Below are 17657 nucleotides of genomic sequence, written 5' to 3'. Positions count from 1 at the left end.
GGAGGAAAGCTGTGTCCTGTCCGGAGTCGGACAGGCCGGTTCTGAATGCACCTCCGAGACGCCAGCGGGCACCTGGGGGCAAGCTGCCCCGGCTGCCTGCCTCCCTGTAAAACAGGACCGGCCCTGTACCTTCGAGCCTTCCTGAGGCCCTGGGGAGGGCCGAGCCAGCTGCGTCTGCCCCGCACGTAGCAAGCCCTCCGTCCACACGGCTTCCTCTCCTCCTCTTCCTTTCCAAAACTGATGAGTCCATGCCTCCTCTGGGGACTTGGCCCGTGTATCGGCAGGGATGCATGATAACTCCGCCAAGACATCCGTGCCCTGTGGAAAACCGGGGTGCAGGGCCCAAAGCAGAGTACCTGCCTCTTCCTCCTTTCTCTTGTCTCGTCCTGCGCTCTTTCCGAGAGTCGCGCTGGGACAGAAGGGGGCATTTTGGCTTGGAATCGACCTTCGCCTTGAGCCGCGAGCAGGGTTGAGGGAGTTAGGGCTTGAAACTCTCAGTTCAGTGCTTTTGAAATTCTTCTTGATTCGCTGTTTTTCATGTTATGTGTTGTGGCAGCTTGCTTCCTTTCCCATGAAAACACGTCACGACAGCCCCACAAATCCAATCTAATTGACTCACTCAGATACACACGCCCAATTTCACAGAACCGAGCCCAGAGCCCGCATGCCGGGCTGTTCCAGCATGTCAGAATTTCAGCTGCCCTCCCCACCGTATTTACCCTTCCTGTGCACCCTTCCGTAGTACACGTCATAGTCCAGAACTGTGTACATGTTACATACGCACCATGCACACGTACACAGAGACGCACATAGAGGGGTGGGTGGTTACGTGTTGCTTTATAAAATTGGGATCCTATTATACACGCTTCTCTGCCTCTTGCTGTTCGGACCCGGCATGCCGGCTTTGGCTCCTGTGCCTGGGCTGCCTTCAACCTCCACGTCCTCCTGTGCCGGGGCTGTGTGTCTGGGGAGCAGGTTCCCAGGAGCGCGGGGCTGAGTGGAAAGGTTTGTCCCGTGTCCTTTGATAAACGTTGCCGGTCACTTTCCCGAAAGGCTGTGACCACTTCCATTCGCCCCCCGGCACCGTCAGGTGATTCCTCTGTTGCTTTTCCCAAAGGGCAAGAGCTGTTTCCCCCACCCCCTTCTCTCCCCGGCCCTCTCATCAGCAGAAAGGGAGATCTGAGCGTTAATTTAATTTGCATTTCCTCTGACGACTTAGCGAGAGAGCCTTATATAGCAGATTGATCTCCTTGTCATCTGTGTTACGAATGGTTTCTCAGGTATATTGTTTTCCCTTTCCCTCAGTTATAGTATTTTTTTCCAGAAGAGTTTTAAGTGTTGTTGTTGTTTTTTTTAAATACATAGCTTCCGGGATTTCTCTCTTGGTTGAAAGGGAAATGCTCCGTTTCAGCATCCTTTGTCCTGCACACTGCTGGTACACCTACGCTGCGGCTAATCTCAGTCGGCCTTCAAAATGTCCTGGACTCAGCGCCAGGCGTGGGAACGCAGCAAAGCATGGTGCGCCCTGCCATGGCCGCCTCCCTCAGACCGCACGCCCCTTCTCTGCCAGATCCAGGAGCCGACACCAGTCGGGAATGTTTCCGTCTGCAGCTTTTGGCCTCCTCCGCCCTCCCTTCCCTCCCCCGCAGCCCCTTCCTCGATTTGCTCCTTAAATGGAAGTTTTCCTCCCATGTCCCCAGCTCTCTCCTCTGTTTTGTCCTGCTTCCTGGTGGGATAGATATGGCATGTCCCTGACTGCCCCCTGCCCGGCTCCAGGGCCTCCCAGGGTCACAGGGCCCTTTCCTGCTATCGGAGCCGGGCTGCCCACCCTTCCCTGAAGGCCCAGCCCTCTCCCTAAAAGGACGGGTGCGTCTCCGTGAGCCTGCCTCGGTGCCTCTGTGCACGGACAGAAGTCAGGACGAGTGCTTTCCTTTACACAGCCTGTGGGCTTACCCCTTTCGGAATCAGTTCCAGACACCTTGGCTTCTAGTTGCTGACCACCTGCGTTTGCCAGGTGCTGGCACAGTGCCACTTTCAGGGGCCTGGCACCAGCCTGTGACGTAAGTGTTGCTGTCCCCACTTTGCAGATGATGAGGCATCTGAAAGGTGCGGGAGATAGTTTGGACTCTGAGTCCTCCCTTCCCACTGTGTTTGGACGGCAGGCCGGTTGCAGACAGGCCTCCCCACCAGCCCCGTGCTGCCCCTGGGGTAGACAGGGGCCGCACCTCCGTGGGCTGAAGGCAGTCCTTTTACCGTCCCAGGTCCTCTCTGTGTGAATTGACTGGGAGCCTGGGGACATGGAGCCCCCTCTCCTGGGAAAAGCCCAGCAGCCACCCTGCTGGGGTCCCCCGGGGATTGGGGAGGCCTCCCCAACCTGTGCTGGGGAGTGATGGGAGAAAGACGGCCTGGCCTCCCCGACGATAAGAAAACCAATCACCTTGTGAGTCATCTGCCAAGCATCTCCCTGGGAGCAGGCTGGCTGGCGTCCAAGGAGAGATTTCCCCTGCGAGCACAGAGGCTAACAGGCCGCCTGCGAGGGGAGGCTGGGTGTCTGTGTCTCGGGCCTTGTGCTCGATGCTTCGTGGGCTGGGGGCCTGGATATTTCCGTCCACCCCTGGGAGGACCTTTCTGGGCTTCCTGGGAGGGACTTCTGCTCAGAACCCCACTGTCCTGCGGGGCCCAGAGAGGCCTCACCCTGGTTAGTGACCAGCCCTGCTGTGCCTCAGGGCCCAGTCCAGTCTCACCAGGGTCCTAGTCTCACCAGTCTCAGCCCTGGGTCCCCGAGAGCCTTCCCACTCCACAGCCATGACCTCTCAAGGCTGGCCCAGGGCTGAGCCCACGTCCTTGATGACCCTCCTGTCCTTCCCACAGGTGTGGACGAAGAAAAACCCTGCAGCCGCTCCTTCTTTGTGTGGCCTGCTGAGGAAACCAGCGTGAGGGTGCTGTCCCCACACCACGCAGCAGGGCAGGGGGAAGGACCCAGCATCCCCACAAACCCCCTACAGTTTACTTTTCCTGCCACAGTCACACCTCCTTTGGCCTCGACTCCCCCCATGCAGAGTAGCCGTGGGTTTTTTCCTTTCTCTTTGAAGTGCAGTCGGTGTACAAGAGTCCCCACGTGTGCAGCAGAACGTTCTGATGTTCACGTGCCTGACCATGCGGTCGCCTGCTGCTGACGAAAACGAACCACAGCGCCACTGGCCGTGGCTCCTTTCTCCTGCTTTCCCGGCCACTGGCCTCCTGGGCCGGGAGGGCTGCGCCGTCTGCTCTCCCGAAACTTCTCCCAAAAGCACGCTGAGCCTGTGGCTCATTGGAGGTGAACACTCGTCGGAGTCAGTGGGAGGATGGTCAGGGTTCCACTTGGAGAGGCTCCTCGGGGAGGAGGGGGCAGGGCTGGGTCCTGTACCTTGAAGAGCTGTGTGTGAAGATGTCGGGGGGTTGGTGCAGGTCTTCTTGGGGCTCCTGAGCTTCTGGGCAGAACTTCCCAGTTCCACCTGAACTCAGTGATCCGCCTCCGTTCTCAGTGACCTGAGCACAACGACTGCGCTCCCGGTTTCCCTCACCGGGACGCTAGAGTCAGAAATAGAGCGAGCCAGCCCCGAGGGGTCTGGGGAGGTATCTTCACAAGCCCCGAACTTGAACTTCGCAGGAAGGGCTGAGAGGGGCGGGGAGTTCACACAGCTCCCCTGACTGCTGGGTCAGTGGCCTCTCCGCCCCCGGTCCACTCAGCTCTTGAAATAACTCATCTGGATCTTCCCTTCTGACTCTGCAGGACAGAGCATGCTTGTCCAGAGACTTAGCCCCTTGTTCCCACTGCCGGGGCCCACGCATGCTCCCCGGGGAGCTGCTGCCTCCAGCCGCTGAGGCCCCTGAGGGCGGGCCCCTGCCGCCACTTGAGAAACGGGCCTGATCGGGCTTGGGTGGCAGGGGCAGGCACAACCATCACACGTCCATGGGAGTGTCCTCTCGTGTCCCCTCCATGGCATAGGGCCCGGGGTGAAAGGCAAGGCCCCTCCCCATCTACGGAAGCCAAAAGCGGCCTCCCCTCTGACGGCTGGTCGTGGCCCTGGTACCCCCCCCACCCCAGACAAATGACCCCAGCACAGGGGCGAGTTAGGCGACTGTAACTGGAGTCCAGAGTCACACCCCACTGGCCAGTCTGCTCTTTTGTGTGACTCGGAAGGTTTGCGTTTGTAAAGCCCTTTGACCCCGAGGCACAGCGCCAGCCCACCTCGGCTCTGGCCTGCTCCACAGGATGGGGGAGAAAAGGCCCGGCAGCTTCAGACCCTGCCGCCCCCTTGCTAGTGACTCCTCAGGCCCAACTGGCAACGGCCTGGCGCCCCACAAGGTGCAAGGGAGCCCTCATTCCACCTGGCACCTGCTGCGTGGCGGTCAGCGTCGTAGGTGACGGCTCGTCACCTGCGGGGCCTCGTGGGCATCATCTCCTCTGGTCTTTGCGACTATCAGAGGAGATAGGGCTTCGTTTTACAGGTGGGGTAACTGAGGCTCAGCAAAGGCCAGTGTCTTGCCTGAGGTCACAGGTCTAGTAAGAGCAGGGTTTGCAGTTGGACCCGACCTGTCAGATCAAACACTATCTCTGAGCGTCCCCAGGACGGCGAAGAGGGTGTCACCGGCCACATTTGACAGATGGGACTCTCAGCACCTATGTCAATTGCCTGAGACCCCGTACACTGTAGCGCAGGATTCAAACCCGGGCTCGTCCAGCTCGCATTCTGTGCCGGCTTCGTGGTTCTTGTTTCCTGAGAGCCGACTGGCTTCCCTGGGCGTGGCCCGATCCTAGCCGCTGCTGACCGCCCCCCCCCCCCCCCCCCCCCCCCGCCCCGGGCCACGGCGCCCTCTTGCCCAGGCCTCCGGGCAAGACAAAAGTAGACCTCACGCAGATGGAGTGTGCCCAGCCTTTTTTTCCAATCTGTGACGAGCACTTCTTTAGAATTTAGAAAATTTATTTCACGTTTACAAGAATATCTACACATAGTAAAATTCACCTTGACGAGTGTGTGATGTGATGTGTGTTGACAACAGTACCCAGTCACGTGACCACCAGGAGCTCCAGATGGCACGCAGTCAGAATGGAGGAAGATTCTCCCCCCGCCTGGAAGTTCCCTGAGACCCCGTGCCGAGATCCCTGCCCCACCCCGGCCCCAGGGAACAGGTGACCTGCTGCCTGTCATCGCAGGTCTGCCTTTGCAGGGATCTCGTGCAGATGGATGGACCGTGCGAGGTCTCGCCTGTCTGCCTTTGCACGTGGCGTCTTGCTCTCGAGATCCGTCGTGCTGTGTGCGTCACCGGTCCATCTTTTTCGTTGCTGGGTAGTGCTCCGTGGCATACGTACGGCACGGTGCGTGCATCTGCTCACCAGCGGGTAGGCGTGGGGCTGTTTCTGGGTCAGGACCGGGAGCAAAGCCACTCTACGTATGCGCGTGCGTTCGAGTCGTCACGGAGACACAGGTCTCCGTCTTCTGGACAAACGCCCAAGCGTGGGCTCGTTGGGTCATCTGGGTGGGCGTGTTTAACCTGATGAGAAGATGCCAAGTGTTTCGCCAGGTGGCCGTTCCACGCAGCATCCTCGCCAATGACTCGGGAGTGCTCCGGTTGCCTTGCAGGCGCGGCAGCACTTGGTATTGTCGGTTTATCTCATTGTTGCCGTTCTTGTGGGGGTGTAGCGGTTTCCCTTTGCAGTCTTAGCAGTAATGGGTGTTTACCTAATGACCAGTGTGCATACTAGCCATTCCAGTATCTTCTTTGGCGAAGTGTCTGCTCAAATCCTTTGCCCGTTTTTTCTTGGGCTGTTTGTCTGACTGTTACTGAATTTGATGGGTGCCTTTAACCCCCAAATGTGATCTCTCAAGCGCTCTGGCTTCTGAAGGCAGCATGGTGCTGGTCAGGGACACGGGCTTCAGTAGACCATCTGAGTGCGGATTCCAGGGAGGGAGCAGAAGGTGGGGTTGCGGGGGAGGGGAGCCATTGTAACCAGAGAGTCTGCAGCTGACTGGGATGCAGGCCCGGTCCTTGGGCAACTTGTTCTAATGTTAGAAGTTATGCCTCAGCTTTCTGCTACAGCCTGAAGGACAACTGTCCCCGACCTCAGGACCCACACAGCCACTCCCGCTCAGGAAGCAGAAGTGGCCCCTAGTGACAGGGATTCCTGTGGGGCCTCCAGGTGGCCGCAGCCCCCAGGACTTCCCTGGGGCCCAGCGCACCCCCCAGATGGGGAGGGGCCCTCAGGGACCTCCGGTTTCCTACGGGGCTGACCCAGGTGAGAGGAGCAGCTGACAGGCAGCTCTGAAATCACCTGAAGGGCGGTGGATGTGCCCGCTGGCCCTGGAGTGAGTGAGCCCGTCTCCACCACCCACTGCCACACAGCGATACTCGTCACATACACCCACCCCCACTTTGCCCTAAAAAGAAAAAAAAAAAAAAAAAAAAGGCCGGGCTGTTCAGAGGCTGCCAGGCTGGCCTGATCAGGCCCGGCCTCTGCACCCACTGCTGGGAGGAGGGAGGGGACAGAAAAGTGGGGGTGCACGGCCCCCGCCTGGACGGAGAGCAGCGTGTCTGGCATGCACTCCCACTCCGGGGCAGCCTTGACAGTTGTCTGTCCTCAGGCGCACCGTCACCTGCCAAAGGAGCCATTTCAAACCAGGTTCGCCTGGGTTTCCATCCAAAGCAGGTGCCTCAGGGTCTGCGCTGGGCCCTCGGTCTGTCTGCGCACATTCTGAGCACTTTTCCCCCGTGCCATCTGGGCCCTGTGCCTCCCTGCCCTGCGCCCCCTGGGCTCCCGTCTCTGTGCAGAGCACCTGGTCCGGCCAGCAGCCAGCGCCAGAAATCCGGGCTGTGTCTGGACTCCTGCCTGCGCCTACCTGGTCAGCCGCCAGTTCTCCGAACCTGGTCCCTTCACGATCTCCACCCCCACGGCCTGCCCATGTCAGGCCACCGTCCTGCCTAGTCCCACAGACTCCTGGGACCCACAGAACTCCGGCCCCATCCCTACGTCCAAACCCATCCTCGAGACAGCGACTAATTCCCAGGTGGACTTACCTGGTCGCTGCCTGGGGCCCAGTGAGTCCTTGGTCCCCATCCTCCCGCATCCCCTCTGCCTGACACTGTGACGCTCACCCGAGAACCCCGGGCACGAGCAGGTCTGGTTCATGGACATCTAGGGAGGAGACGAACCAAGACACTGAATGTCTCGAAGCTGTCCTTCACCCGCCCACGTGGGCACAGACACCGGAGCTTCTGCCTGCCCCTCACAGCACCCCAATAGAAGGCTGCGATGTGAGCAGCTGGGAGGTTTTCGGGTGACAGGAAGCGGGTCACCCCGATGTGCATCACTGGCAACGGCAGAGCAAAGGCGAGAGCCCAAACTGTGCACCCCCCCATGCCTGGAGGAGGTCTCTCTCTTCCTCACCACCTCCCCCAGCAAGTGGCCGTCCTTGTCTGCCTTTTGGGTGTCAGCCCCTCCTCCCAGTGCCCCCCACGCTCACTCTTCCCAAGTGCAGCCCCCGCCTCCCTTGGCGGATCCAGACCCAGCAAAATGGGAAGGGCCCCTGGGGCCAGGCCCGCCCTCTGCAGGAGGCCATGGGGGCACGCCTTGCCTACCCCTCACTCCCCAGACGGAGCCACCCAGGCTCCCAGACCGGTGTCCCCGCCCCCTGCCCATCCATTTCTCACTGGCACCGGAGTGGGGGGGGTTCATCGAATTCAATCAGATGATTTTGCTCTTTGGCTTCACACCCTCCAATGTTTGCACGACCCCGTGGGAACAGAGTGTGGGGAGAGGGCCCTTCCCGCTCCGGCCTCTGTGGGATGGAGAGAGACTCTGAGTTAGGTTCCTCCACTTCTGTCATTGTCCCTGCGTGTCTCCAACCCCTCCAGACTCAAAATATACTTCCTCCTTGTGCTTGTAGAAAGTCAACAGGTTTTACACAGAAATTTTACCTATTGGGTTGGCCAAAAAGTCCGTATGGTTTTTTCCATCACTAAAAGACACATTTTTCATTTTCACTGATACGTTTATTGATCTGGGTATTTTGAGTATGTCGGCTGTCTCCTGCCTGGTATAACACTGATTGCTCTCAGCTTATGTCTCAGTTGGGTCGCTGTGAATGTCAGCTGGTCTGCCCGACTGTGCGGCATCGTCCAGCCAGAAATCTCCAGCACGAAACTTCACAAACCACGTTTGACGTGTACAATCAGTCACAGCCCCTTCTCCACACACGGCACAAATCTGTTTCGTGTTTCAGTTGCGTTTTTACCTTTCTTGAGATAAGAAAGCACAGTAGGCCAAAACTGTTGCAGATTTTCTTCCATCTTCAATATTAAAATGGCTACACAAAAATTCACCAATTTTGATATGTTTTTTAAAAATGCACGCTGATATGGCAGCTGTCACAGCACAATGGAACACAATTGCTTTGAATGAGGTTGAAGACAGCTGAGAACCACTAGAGCCTTCACGGAAAACCGAACGAACTTTTTGGCCGCCCAGTGCATTCTCCCCCACAGTTGCACGGACAAGGTCCCATCACTACAATGACATTCAAAATGCTCCTGTCCCTCTGTCGTCCCTGCTGCTCCCTGGAAATGCACCTGACAGTAACCCTGCCTGTGCCCCCATCAGGGCCCCTGCCGACAGCACCTGGCTGACCTTCTGCGCCTCGGCTCCCCTGGCTCTAAAACCACCGTCAGCCCTGGGGCCGCTGCCTGAGGCTGTTGCCCCCGCCCAGGCCACTGGCTGCAGCTCCTCATCCCAGGAGGAAGGGGGGCCCTGCAGATCCCAAAGGGGGACACCCACCCTGGTCAGGCGCCTGCGGGTCCTTCGAGTGAGCAGAGTAGTCGCCTGGGTTTCCCCCCAAGACGATCTCTGAGACAAGGACCTGCCCTTTCCAGATCCTTGGCGTCTCCGAGGGGTGGGGAGGGGTGTTCGGCGCTGCCTTGGTCTCGTGGGAAACATGCCACCCGTGTGCCCACGCGCCGGCTCTGCTCCCTTCCCTGCAGTCCTGTACCCAGCGTGCCCCTGCCGCCTGCGGCTTGCTCAGAACGGCTCCCGTCCACCCCTCCCCAGCTGGGACACAACGCCAATGACCCCCTCCGACAGGTCCCTCCACACCCCAGGGACACGAAGGGCCCCTGCTATCCTTTCCACGGCATTTCACGAGTTACTATTCGTTCATCTGTGCTGGGGTGGTGAGCGCCCTGTCTCGTCCACTGTGCTGCCGGGGGCCAGGAGGAGCGCAGGTTTGGGGTGGGAGGTGGGGAAAGCCGCTCCTCCAGAGGAGGTCTGGGATGGGCGGGGAGGGCACATTGCTGGGGACGGAGGCGGAGCTCTGGGGTCCAGGTCACCAGTGTGGCACTTACTTGAACAGCACGTTACTGAGCAAGGCTAGGCGTTTCCTCCTCCGGCAGGTCTGTTCTCAGAGTGACAGGAGCCCCACCAGGTGCCCTGAGGACAGGGTCCCCCACGGAGCAGCGGCTCTGCGTGCCTGCGTAGGTTTTGCAGGCCGGCTGCCTCCCAGCCCTGTGCGTCCCACCACCCACCTGCGTGGCGATGAGGGATGTTGGGGGGACTGAAGAGTCAGGATAAGATGAGAGCGTAAAGAAGATTCTGGAACCATTGTAGCATCCCAGAGGGGACGGGATGGTCTAGGTGTGGTCATCCTGGGAGGGGTGCACACCTTGAGACGCCTCCTAGTTCTAGGGGAACAGAGAAGCAAGCACGACCCTGACCCATGTGGCTTGGGCGTCCTCCTGCAAAGCAAAAGGAGGCCGGTTCGATTCCCGGTCAGGGCACAGGCCTGGGTTTCAGTTTGGTCCCCAGCGAGGACATGTATGGTTGGGGGCTTACGAGAGGCAACGCATCGATGTTTCTCTCCTTCTCATTTTCCCTCTCCTTTCCCCTCTCTAAAACATAAATACATTTTTTTTTAAAAAAAAAGGAAAGAAAAAGAAGCAAGCACACCTTGTACTCCAAAGCTAGCAGTTACCTGGTCTGCTTTTGCTGAGCAAGAGAAACCCCCTTTTCGCCAGGAGGGGGGACCCCAGGCAGAGCCCCTTATGGTTCCCCTCCCAAGCTGTAGATAAGGAGCCCCCCGCCCCTCTTCGCTTCCCCAGAGCAAGGTGTAGAGGCGGTGAGCCACGCAGACCTCGGGCCCAGGAGGAGGATGGACGAAAGGTGGAGCAGGGAGGCAGGTGGAACCAGACAGGGTTGGGCGCCAAGGTTCCACCGTGCGGACGGCTGGCAGCATCCAAAGTGCGTTTACTCAACATTGCAACAGTATGGGGGAGTCCCAGGCACCCAGACCCAGGGCTGCCCAGTCCTCGGAAGAAAGGCCCAGACAGACAGAAGGTCAGCACCAAAGCTGGTGGCTTCTGGCCTCAGCCAAGTCACAGCCGCCACAGGCAGGGTCACCGAGTGGACCAGCAGAGCTGGGCAGGGCAGGCAGACTGGAGGCCTGCCATCTGTGACGATGGGAGTCAGCTAAAGCAGGACACAGAGGGACATGGCCCAGAAAGCAGGCAGGCGGCATGGAGGCTGGCCTGAGAAGAAAGGCCAAGCTGAGGTCAGAGTCCTGATCCAGATGCAGGGGCTGGATGCAGGCAGGGAGGGGCTGCAGTGGGCGTGGCCCGAGGGTTGAGACGGGGAGGGGGGTGGGGGGGTTAGGGTTCTGGGGGAAGGTGCCCAGCCCCGGGCACTACAGGCAGGGCAGAAAGCTCCCTTCGATGAGGACTTCCTGCATCCTGGCTCCGTGTTAAATACTTAACGCACCTCTTAGGAGCAGGGAAAGAATGCATAGTCCTGGGGAGGCTGAGGGGTCCTAGGAAAATCTGGGGCAAAGCGGGGCCACCAAAGTCCTTCCCAGAACTGGGAACACAGTCCAGGCCAGAGCGTGGCCTTAGCAGGACTGAGGGAGCTCCTGCGGCCGCTGATGCCCCTCCCCAGCCTGGGGCTGGGGTGCTGAGCTGTGGAGCCCTGGAGGAGGTCAGGTGTTGTACCCCTGGAACTGCAGGGCAGAGAGGCAGGCCTAGCCACTGGCCCCTGCCCCTCCCCAAGGCCAGTGCCTTCCGCCTTGCCTCACTATTTATAGATCACTTTACAGTGTGCAAAGCACCTGCAGAAATGGCGTTCCTTAACTGATGCCCGTTGCTGCCTGAGCAGGGCTGGGGTCGAGTGTTTCCCAGACTGCCCCGGGGCTTCTCCTGTGTGACTCTGCCTCAGTTGCTTGCCCTCTCTGGGCTGCAGGGAGCCCAGCTGTGGGAAGGCAGTGACCAGCCCTCCACAGGGACTGAGAGGCGTCTGGAGGTCGGACTTGCCAGGCTTGGGCAAGCTCTGGCACCCGCAGACACTCTACAGAAAACCCACTCACTGGGCTCCAGCAAAGCAGACTCAGGTGAATTATCGTCTTTCCTTCAACCCAGCTTTCAAGCCCCGAAGGCTTCCAGAAGCCAGGTCATTCCCTCGTCCCTGAGCCCTAGCCAAGCCCCGTTTCGGGACAGGGGGTTTCGGGAGAGATTTCTGATTCCCGGAGGCTCTATTTTTATCTGGAATGCGTCTTCCTGCGCCGCCAGCGACGGGTGCCTTTGGAGCCGCGGTGAAGTGCGTGGTCAGCAGGACCGAGCAATAAATAGCAGCGGACAGAGAGGCCGATCCGCGCCATGGGCAGGAAGTTAGATGGAAGTTAACCGATCGGCTCAATTGGTCACACTGCCCCCCCCCCACCCCACCTCCTGGGCACTAACCCCCTGGGCCTCTGGCTTTCTTGGCGTTTGGGGAACTCCGGCGTCGTGACTTGGGGTGAATCCGTTCACGTCTTTATGTGGAGTCAGCATTTGGTGTCCAGGCAGGGACGGGAATGAACTTGAACCACAGCCGGAAACAGTAGAGGGGACCTGTCTTTTCCCCCAGAATCTGTTCCCAGATCTGAAGGCCCAGGGCCTTCGTTTCCCCATCTCTAAACAAGCCTTCCCCACAGAGCTTCGTCCTGTGTACATTTTTTAAAACCTCACGGGAGAACAGGCTTATTGATTTTAGAGGGAGAGGAAAGGAAAGAAAGAGAGAGAGAGACAGGCATGTGAGAGAGAAACACCTATCGGCTGTCTCTCCCACGCACCCCAACCAGGACCGAACCCACAACCCAGGCGTGAGCCCTGACTGGAACCGAAACTGCAACATTTCACTTTATGGGACGATGCTCCGACCCACTGAGCCACCCAGCCAGGGCCATCCTGTGCACCTTACGTCACCAAGGGAGGGCAGTGGGGGTGGGGCTGCGCCTGAGCAGGGCTGATGACTCTCATTTTGGGGGGGACCGAAATCAGAAAGCATGGAGACACTTCTAGCACAAAAATGAGGGCCTAGGAAGTGTGTGTGGCGTGGGGGAGCAGGCTTGCCGCTGGAGGGTGCATGCCCTGTCTCTGTAGGCTGTGACCCCGGGGGAGAGCGCAGCTGGACCCTCTCGGCAGCCCTTCCCAGCCCGGCAGCCGTGTGCCTGGAGGGGTGTGCAGCCTGTGTAATCGATGCCGTTGTCCTGGTCACACAAACAGAAGCGTAGTGGCCCTGGGACCGGACACGTAAGGAACAGTATTGAAACCCGGTGGTCACGGAGGCAGCGTGTAACTTCACAGAAGCGGGGAGGCCACCTCCAGCACTGCCTGACTCCCCCGCTGCATCTCGGTGACAGACAGCCCGTGGGAGTGAGCAGAGTCCGGGGTGCATCTTGGCCTCTTCAGGGAGCCTGTAGGCACCTTGGTGGGGGGCGGGGACGGTCACCTTACACTGGTCACCTGCACTGGAGGCAGAGCAGGGGCACGACCCGCTCAGGGAACCTACTTCCTTCAGCAAAAAGGAGCAGGAGGGTCGGAGGGGCGGGCGTGTCAGCGAGGACATGTGTGCAGACGCCTGCCCCGCACTTGCACCGGGGCCCTGGGGCAGAGCCGCCCCCGAGGTCAGGACAGCCCCTGCGAAGGCCCGTCCCAGCCCTTCCTACGGAGAAGCAGTCAGTCCCCAGACCAGCCGTCAGGCAGGTGTGCTGCTACTGCCCTTGTCTCGGTAAGGAAGGGCACTAAGGTCATTTGCCCGAGGTCACCGAGCTGGGGACAGATGGACAACACAGCGGCTGAAGCCGGGCCGTCTGCTCCTCCTCACCAGGCTGCCTGCCTCTTGTGCCGGGTATTTATTAATTCGCCAGGTAGTTGAACAGGTGAACACCCCCTCCCCAAGGCACCCCATGAAGTAGAGAGGATGAGACCTCAGACATGGGGTGAACTCGGCCACGATGGGCACCCTTTTCCCACAGCCTTCTTGGACTGAGGGAAGGGGGCTCCAGCACCGTTACCGGTGCCGCAGAATGAGGAGCCCAGGCTCGTGTGCCTCCCGGACCCCTGGGCGCCCCTCCAGCTCCCCAGAGCCACAGCCAGGGCCAGCACATCCTCCACTTCCACTGAACGTGCTTGACTGAATGTTTTTGGTTTTGTTTTTTTTTTAAAAAAAAAACACTTCGCAGGTAGGAGCCGATTGCAAAATGCAGCTTGAAGACCCCACCACCAGGGCACCCAGCTTGTGGCCACCAATAGGTGCCCGGGGTGGCCCCGGTGTGGACACTGAGCTGAGCCGAGTGCGCGGCTTCTGTTAACTGTCGCTTCCCCTCTGTTTGCCAGGAAAGACCCGCAGAGGCCAACGCCAATGTGGACACCTCGGCGCCCCCGTCTGTGGCCCAGCTGGCTGGGCGGTTTAGGGAGCAGGCAGCAGCAGCAAAGGAGGTGAGCCAGGGGGCCTCACAGCCCTGCTTCGGGGAAGGGGGTTGGGGGCCTGGAGGAAGGGGAAGTCCGGGTCAGGGCAGAGGAGAGGGAGGGAGGAAGCTTGGTCATTACCAAACTAGGAAGAGAAGCCACAGAGGGGTCCCCTGCATGTGAGGAATGTCACCCCTGGTGGGCCGGGGCCAGCTCCCCACCAGCTGAGCAAGGATTAGGGTCTGGAGCCCACCCTGCCCGCCAAAGCCACATGTCTGCGTCCAGTGCCACCCCATCTCCCGCTGATGGAGGCTTCGGGCTTGCCCAGCTGTGCCAGGCCTGGGCTGGCTCAGAAAGAAGATGTCCCCACACCGGCTCCTGCCGGAGCCCAGGAGTGCCCGCAAGGAAGGCAGGGAGACACGTCCGACGCTGCAGCACGGGTGGACCAGCAGCAGAGAGGCTGCCATCCAGATGCGTGGCCGGGGACTCGGAATTCACGTCCACGGTTAATGGTCCACCTCAAGGACACGCCACCCCTCCCTGCATTCTCTCCTCCACTGGACACCCATCAGCACCCCTCAAACCATCTCCACTTCCTTCCTCTTCCTCCCTGTTGCCTGATTCGCTCTCTCTCTCTGTGTCTGTCACTCTCCCTCCCTCCAGATACCTGCCAGTAAACCAGCCAGAAGGAAACCGCCCTGCTCCCTCCCCCTGTTCCCCCCCAAAGTAGAGCTGGGCCAGAACGGAGAGGAGGTAAGTGCTGCAGGCATGCTGCTTATCAGCGTTCTTCCTCCTTCTTCTAGCGGAGGGCCTGGAATTCAAACGTGTAGCCCTCCACCCCTGGGCGGGCGATGTCCCCGTTTTAGATTCAGGGATGAATCCTGCTGCGTCCTCCATGCTGACCACGAGGCCCCTTCCATGCTCCCTTACTGAGCCTCCTTTGGGACTGACCGGTCAGGGCAGGAGAGCTGGTGGTCAAGCCTGGGAATTTCAGCGTAGAGGGCAGGCCCTACCCCCCACCCCTGCAATCCAAGAGCTGTGAAAGTTACTCTTCCTCCTGGGTCTGACATAATGATCTACCATGTAGAAAAGCGCCTGGAGAGGGGGCCCCACTTTTCTCAGGCAGAACTGTGACGTGACAGTCAGGACTGGCTCCTGCTCTGGGTCGTGGGGAGCCACCCCAAGCGCAGGGAACTTGCAGCCCTCAGAGAGAAATAGCCGCGTGACCCACAGGGGAAAGGCTCCGGTGTCCTCGTCACAGCCCGAGATGGAGCCCAGGCTGGAGGCTCCCCGATGCTCACTGCCTCGTTTGGCTGCCAGAGCCGCTTCTCCATGCCCTGTCCCCGTGGCCTGTGACCCCTCACTGTGGCCGTGGTCCCTGCTGGGAAGGAGCATGCTTGTTTTCTCGACTAGCCTGGGACGCCCACAAGCCAGGGACGGCGCCCAGACCCCACTCCTCCCCCACTGCCCCCTTCTCATCTGGGACCAGCGGCTGACGGCAGACTCTGGACGCCCGTGTGAACTGGGGCCACCTCTGGGCACCTCCGTGTCCCCCCACCCAGTGTGCCACACTGGAGCAGGTCCGTGGTTTCCAAACCTTGTCGTCGGCCCAAGGGTTCCTAGCAGAAGCCCGTCAGAGAAGGCAGACGCACAGGCCGCTCCTGGTCAGGTGGGGAGGGCGTATTCTGCTCAGAAAATGCCCCACACGTGCCGAACAGGGGTCTTCTTCTGGGACAGGGATGCCAAAAGCACGGGTGTGGAAACACTTGGCTTTTTGGTGGGGTCTCCTCCGCACTAATGTCAGGATTCCGTGGCTCCGTGGGGGGCTCGGCCCAGGCTATGACCGAACACACACCAACACGTCCGTTTGCTGAGAGCCAATTCCTCCTGCGGACCTCCACCCTCTGGACTTGGGGTCTGTCCCGGGACAGGCTGAGGCTGCCCCCAGGACCCCAGAGACGCCTGCCTCCTTTTTGTCAGATGGGACAAGAACACTCACCAGACAGAGGATGGGGCCGGACGGGGCGTTCTGGTCGCTGGATAAAAGCGGAGGGCGTCGGGTCTGTTCAGGGGCTCTGGGAGAGGCAGGGCAGCGGGTGCCTCCCCACAGGCACCACCCAGCACTCAAACTGCACCGGACAGCCAAGGCCGGCTCAACAGCAGGGCGGACGTCAGAGGGAAAGCCCCGCAGGGAGAGACAGGCTGCCTGCGTGCAGGAAGGACATCACTCTGCAGTGACTTCTTGTCCCTTTGGAATTCACATGGAAATAAAATGAGTGTCCAGCCTTGCCTGGCTGAGCTGGACGAGCAGCGGCCCTAGCTCTGCCAGCAGGAACCCGAATGCCGGGAGGCTGGGGGGCTGGACCCTGGGCAGGCAACCCCTTGGTTCCTAATGCTGGAAAGGGTCTTCCCACCCCATTTTCTTCCGGCCTCTCCTGTGCTGCACAGGCCTGAGACGGGAGGGCGCAGCCCCTGCAGACCACGGACCCTGCCTCGTCTTCCCAGAGAAGGGCTGAAAACGCCCCCATCTGAAAGGTCCATAACTTGGAGGGATTATTGGGATGTTCTATATGGACGTAGGTCCCGCCACAGAGAGGATGGAGGACTGGCTTTTCTCCACCCTCCCTGGCTGCGGACCTGGAGCTGCGGGTTAAAAGGAGAGGGAGATGCTGCCACCTGCTGGCATCCTTGGGAACTGCATGAGCGGCCCTTCTGAATTCTGCTTTGCAGTTCAGTTCAAATCCTCCAGGACTTGGGGAGCCTGAGCTGGGTTTCCAGGCCCGTCCTGTGGTGCAGGCGCCAGGCTCACTAAATTTCCACCGTCTTCAGAGGGCAGTGGTCAGGTGGGAGGAGAAGAGTTTACAGTACTACAGAAGGAGAGCGTGGTCAGCAAAATCGCTGCTGCGGTTTCCAAAGCGGCATCTTCAGAAACACTGGCTCCTGTGAACTTTCACCTTCAGACACAGTGATGGAGGATGACCCAGTCTGGGCTGGGAGCTCTTTGTACTCCCCACCGACACAGGCTCCTTGAAGGATTGCTTGAGGAGTAGGCCTGGCGATGTGAGCTCGGGGCCAGAGGCACCCGGGAGCTGGAGCTGGAGCTGGAGCTGGAGCTGTCCTGGGCCTCCCCGAGTCCAGCCCGCCCTCCGGGGTCGTGGTTGGGGAGCTGAGGCGGAATTAGCAGGAGTTCTCCTCGCGGGTCCCAGGCAGGGACTGTCCCCTGCGCCTCCCTCCTGAGAGGCTGGGCGCCTTACACAGGTCACGGCGGTTCTGTCGAGTCAGCCTCTTCCTTCTGTCACTGAACTTGTGATCTCAGGACATTTTCTGAGGGGTCAGCGCTGCTCCTCTTCCTGTGACTCAGGTCAGTCAGTATGGGGTGGCCAGGGGCAGGGCTCGCGGTGGGTGTCCCAGCCACAGGAAAGGCCCTTTTCTGCCTCGGCTTCTGTCCACAACACGGAGCTGCTGCTGCTGCTTGGCCAAGAACATGAAGTTTCTTCCTCTTCCTCTCCCTCTTCTTCATCATCAGCATCATCACCATCACCATCAGTCCTACACGTGAGGATCAGTGTACCTGGGGAACCACTCAGCTGTGGGGGTTTGCACAAAACAGAAAGGAGTCCCTCTCTCTAGGTACTATAAAACCAAAGACAGACCAGGTTTCTACACATGCTCGTCCCCCGGAGCACCTGCCACTGGCAGGCCCGCCCTCACATACCCAGCACAGGGCCCGGGGTGCAGCTGACCCTCCGCAAATGTCTGCTCAACCAAAACGAACATTCGACGCTCTGGAAAACGACAGTTTATGGCGGGATTTTCCAGAATATCATTAGTTCCAGGGGTGAATTTCCAAAATGCCTCTGTCAGGTTTCACCCCTGGTCTGTGGTTTCGTATTTTGTTTGTGACCCGCAGAAGG

General features: G+C 59.7%; 1 protein-coding gene and 1 long non-coding RNA gene across 5 annotated transcripts in view; one reads left to right on the top strand and one right to left on the bottom strand.

Annotated features, from left to right (window-relative positions):
* LOC128779587 (uncharacterized) overlaps positions 1-17657 on the bottom strand; it is a 48332-nt gene that overhangs the window by 8261 nt on the left and 22414 nt on the right. The window lies entirely within an intron of this gene.
* Positions 1-17657, top strand: part of RCSD1 (RCSD domain containing 1) — a 47530-nt gene that overhangs the window by 17574 nt on the left and 12299 nt on the right. The window contains exons 1-3 of one of the 3 annotated variants that reach the window (XM_053914420.2): positions 2298-2303; positions 13672-13773; positions 14407-14496. In XM_053914420.2, the coding sequence (XP_053770395.1) occupies positions 2298-2303; positions 13672-13773; positions 14407-14496 (198 nt within the window). Of the gene's footprint in view, positions 1-2297; positions 2304-13671; positions 13774-14406; positions 14497-17657 lie in introns of those variants that run through there. The other 2 variants (XM_053914419.1, XM_053914421.1) reach the window with 2 other exon arrangements.

The sequence above is a fragment of the Desmodus rotundus genome, chromosome 12 (genome assembly GCF_022682495.2).
Source record: "Desmodus rotundus isolate HL8 chromosome 12, HLdesRot8A.1, whole genome shotgun sequence".
Lineage (NCBI taxonomy): Eukaryota > Metazoa > Chordata > Mammalia > Chiroptera > Phyllostomidae > Desmodus > Desmodus rotundus.
The sequence above is the reverse complement of the archived record's forward strand: the minus strand, read 5'-3'. Positions and strand labels throughout refer to the sequence as shown.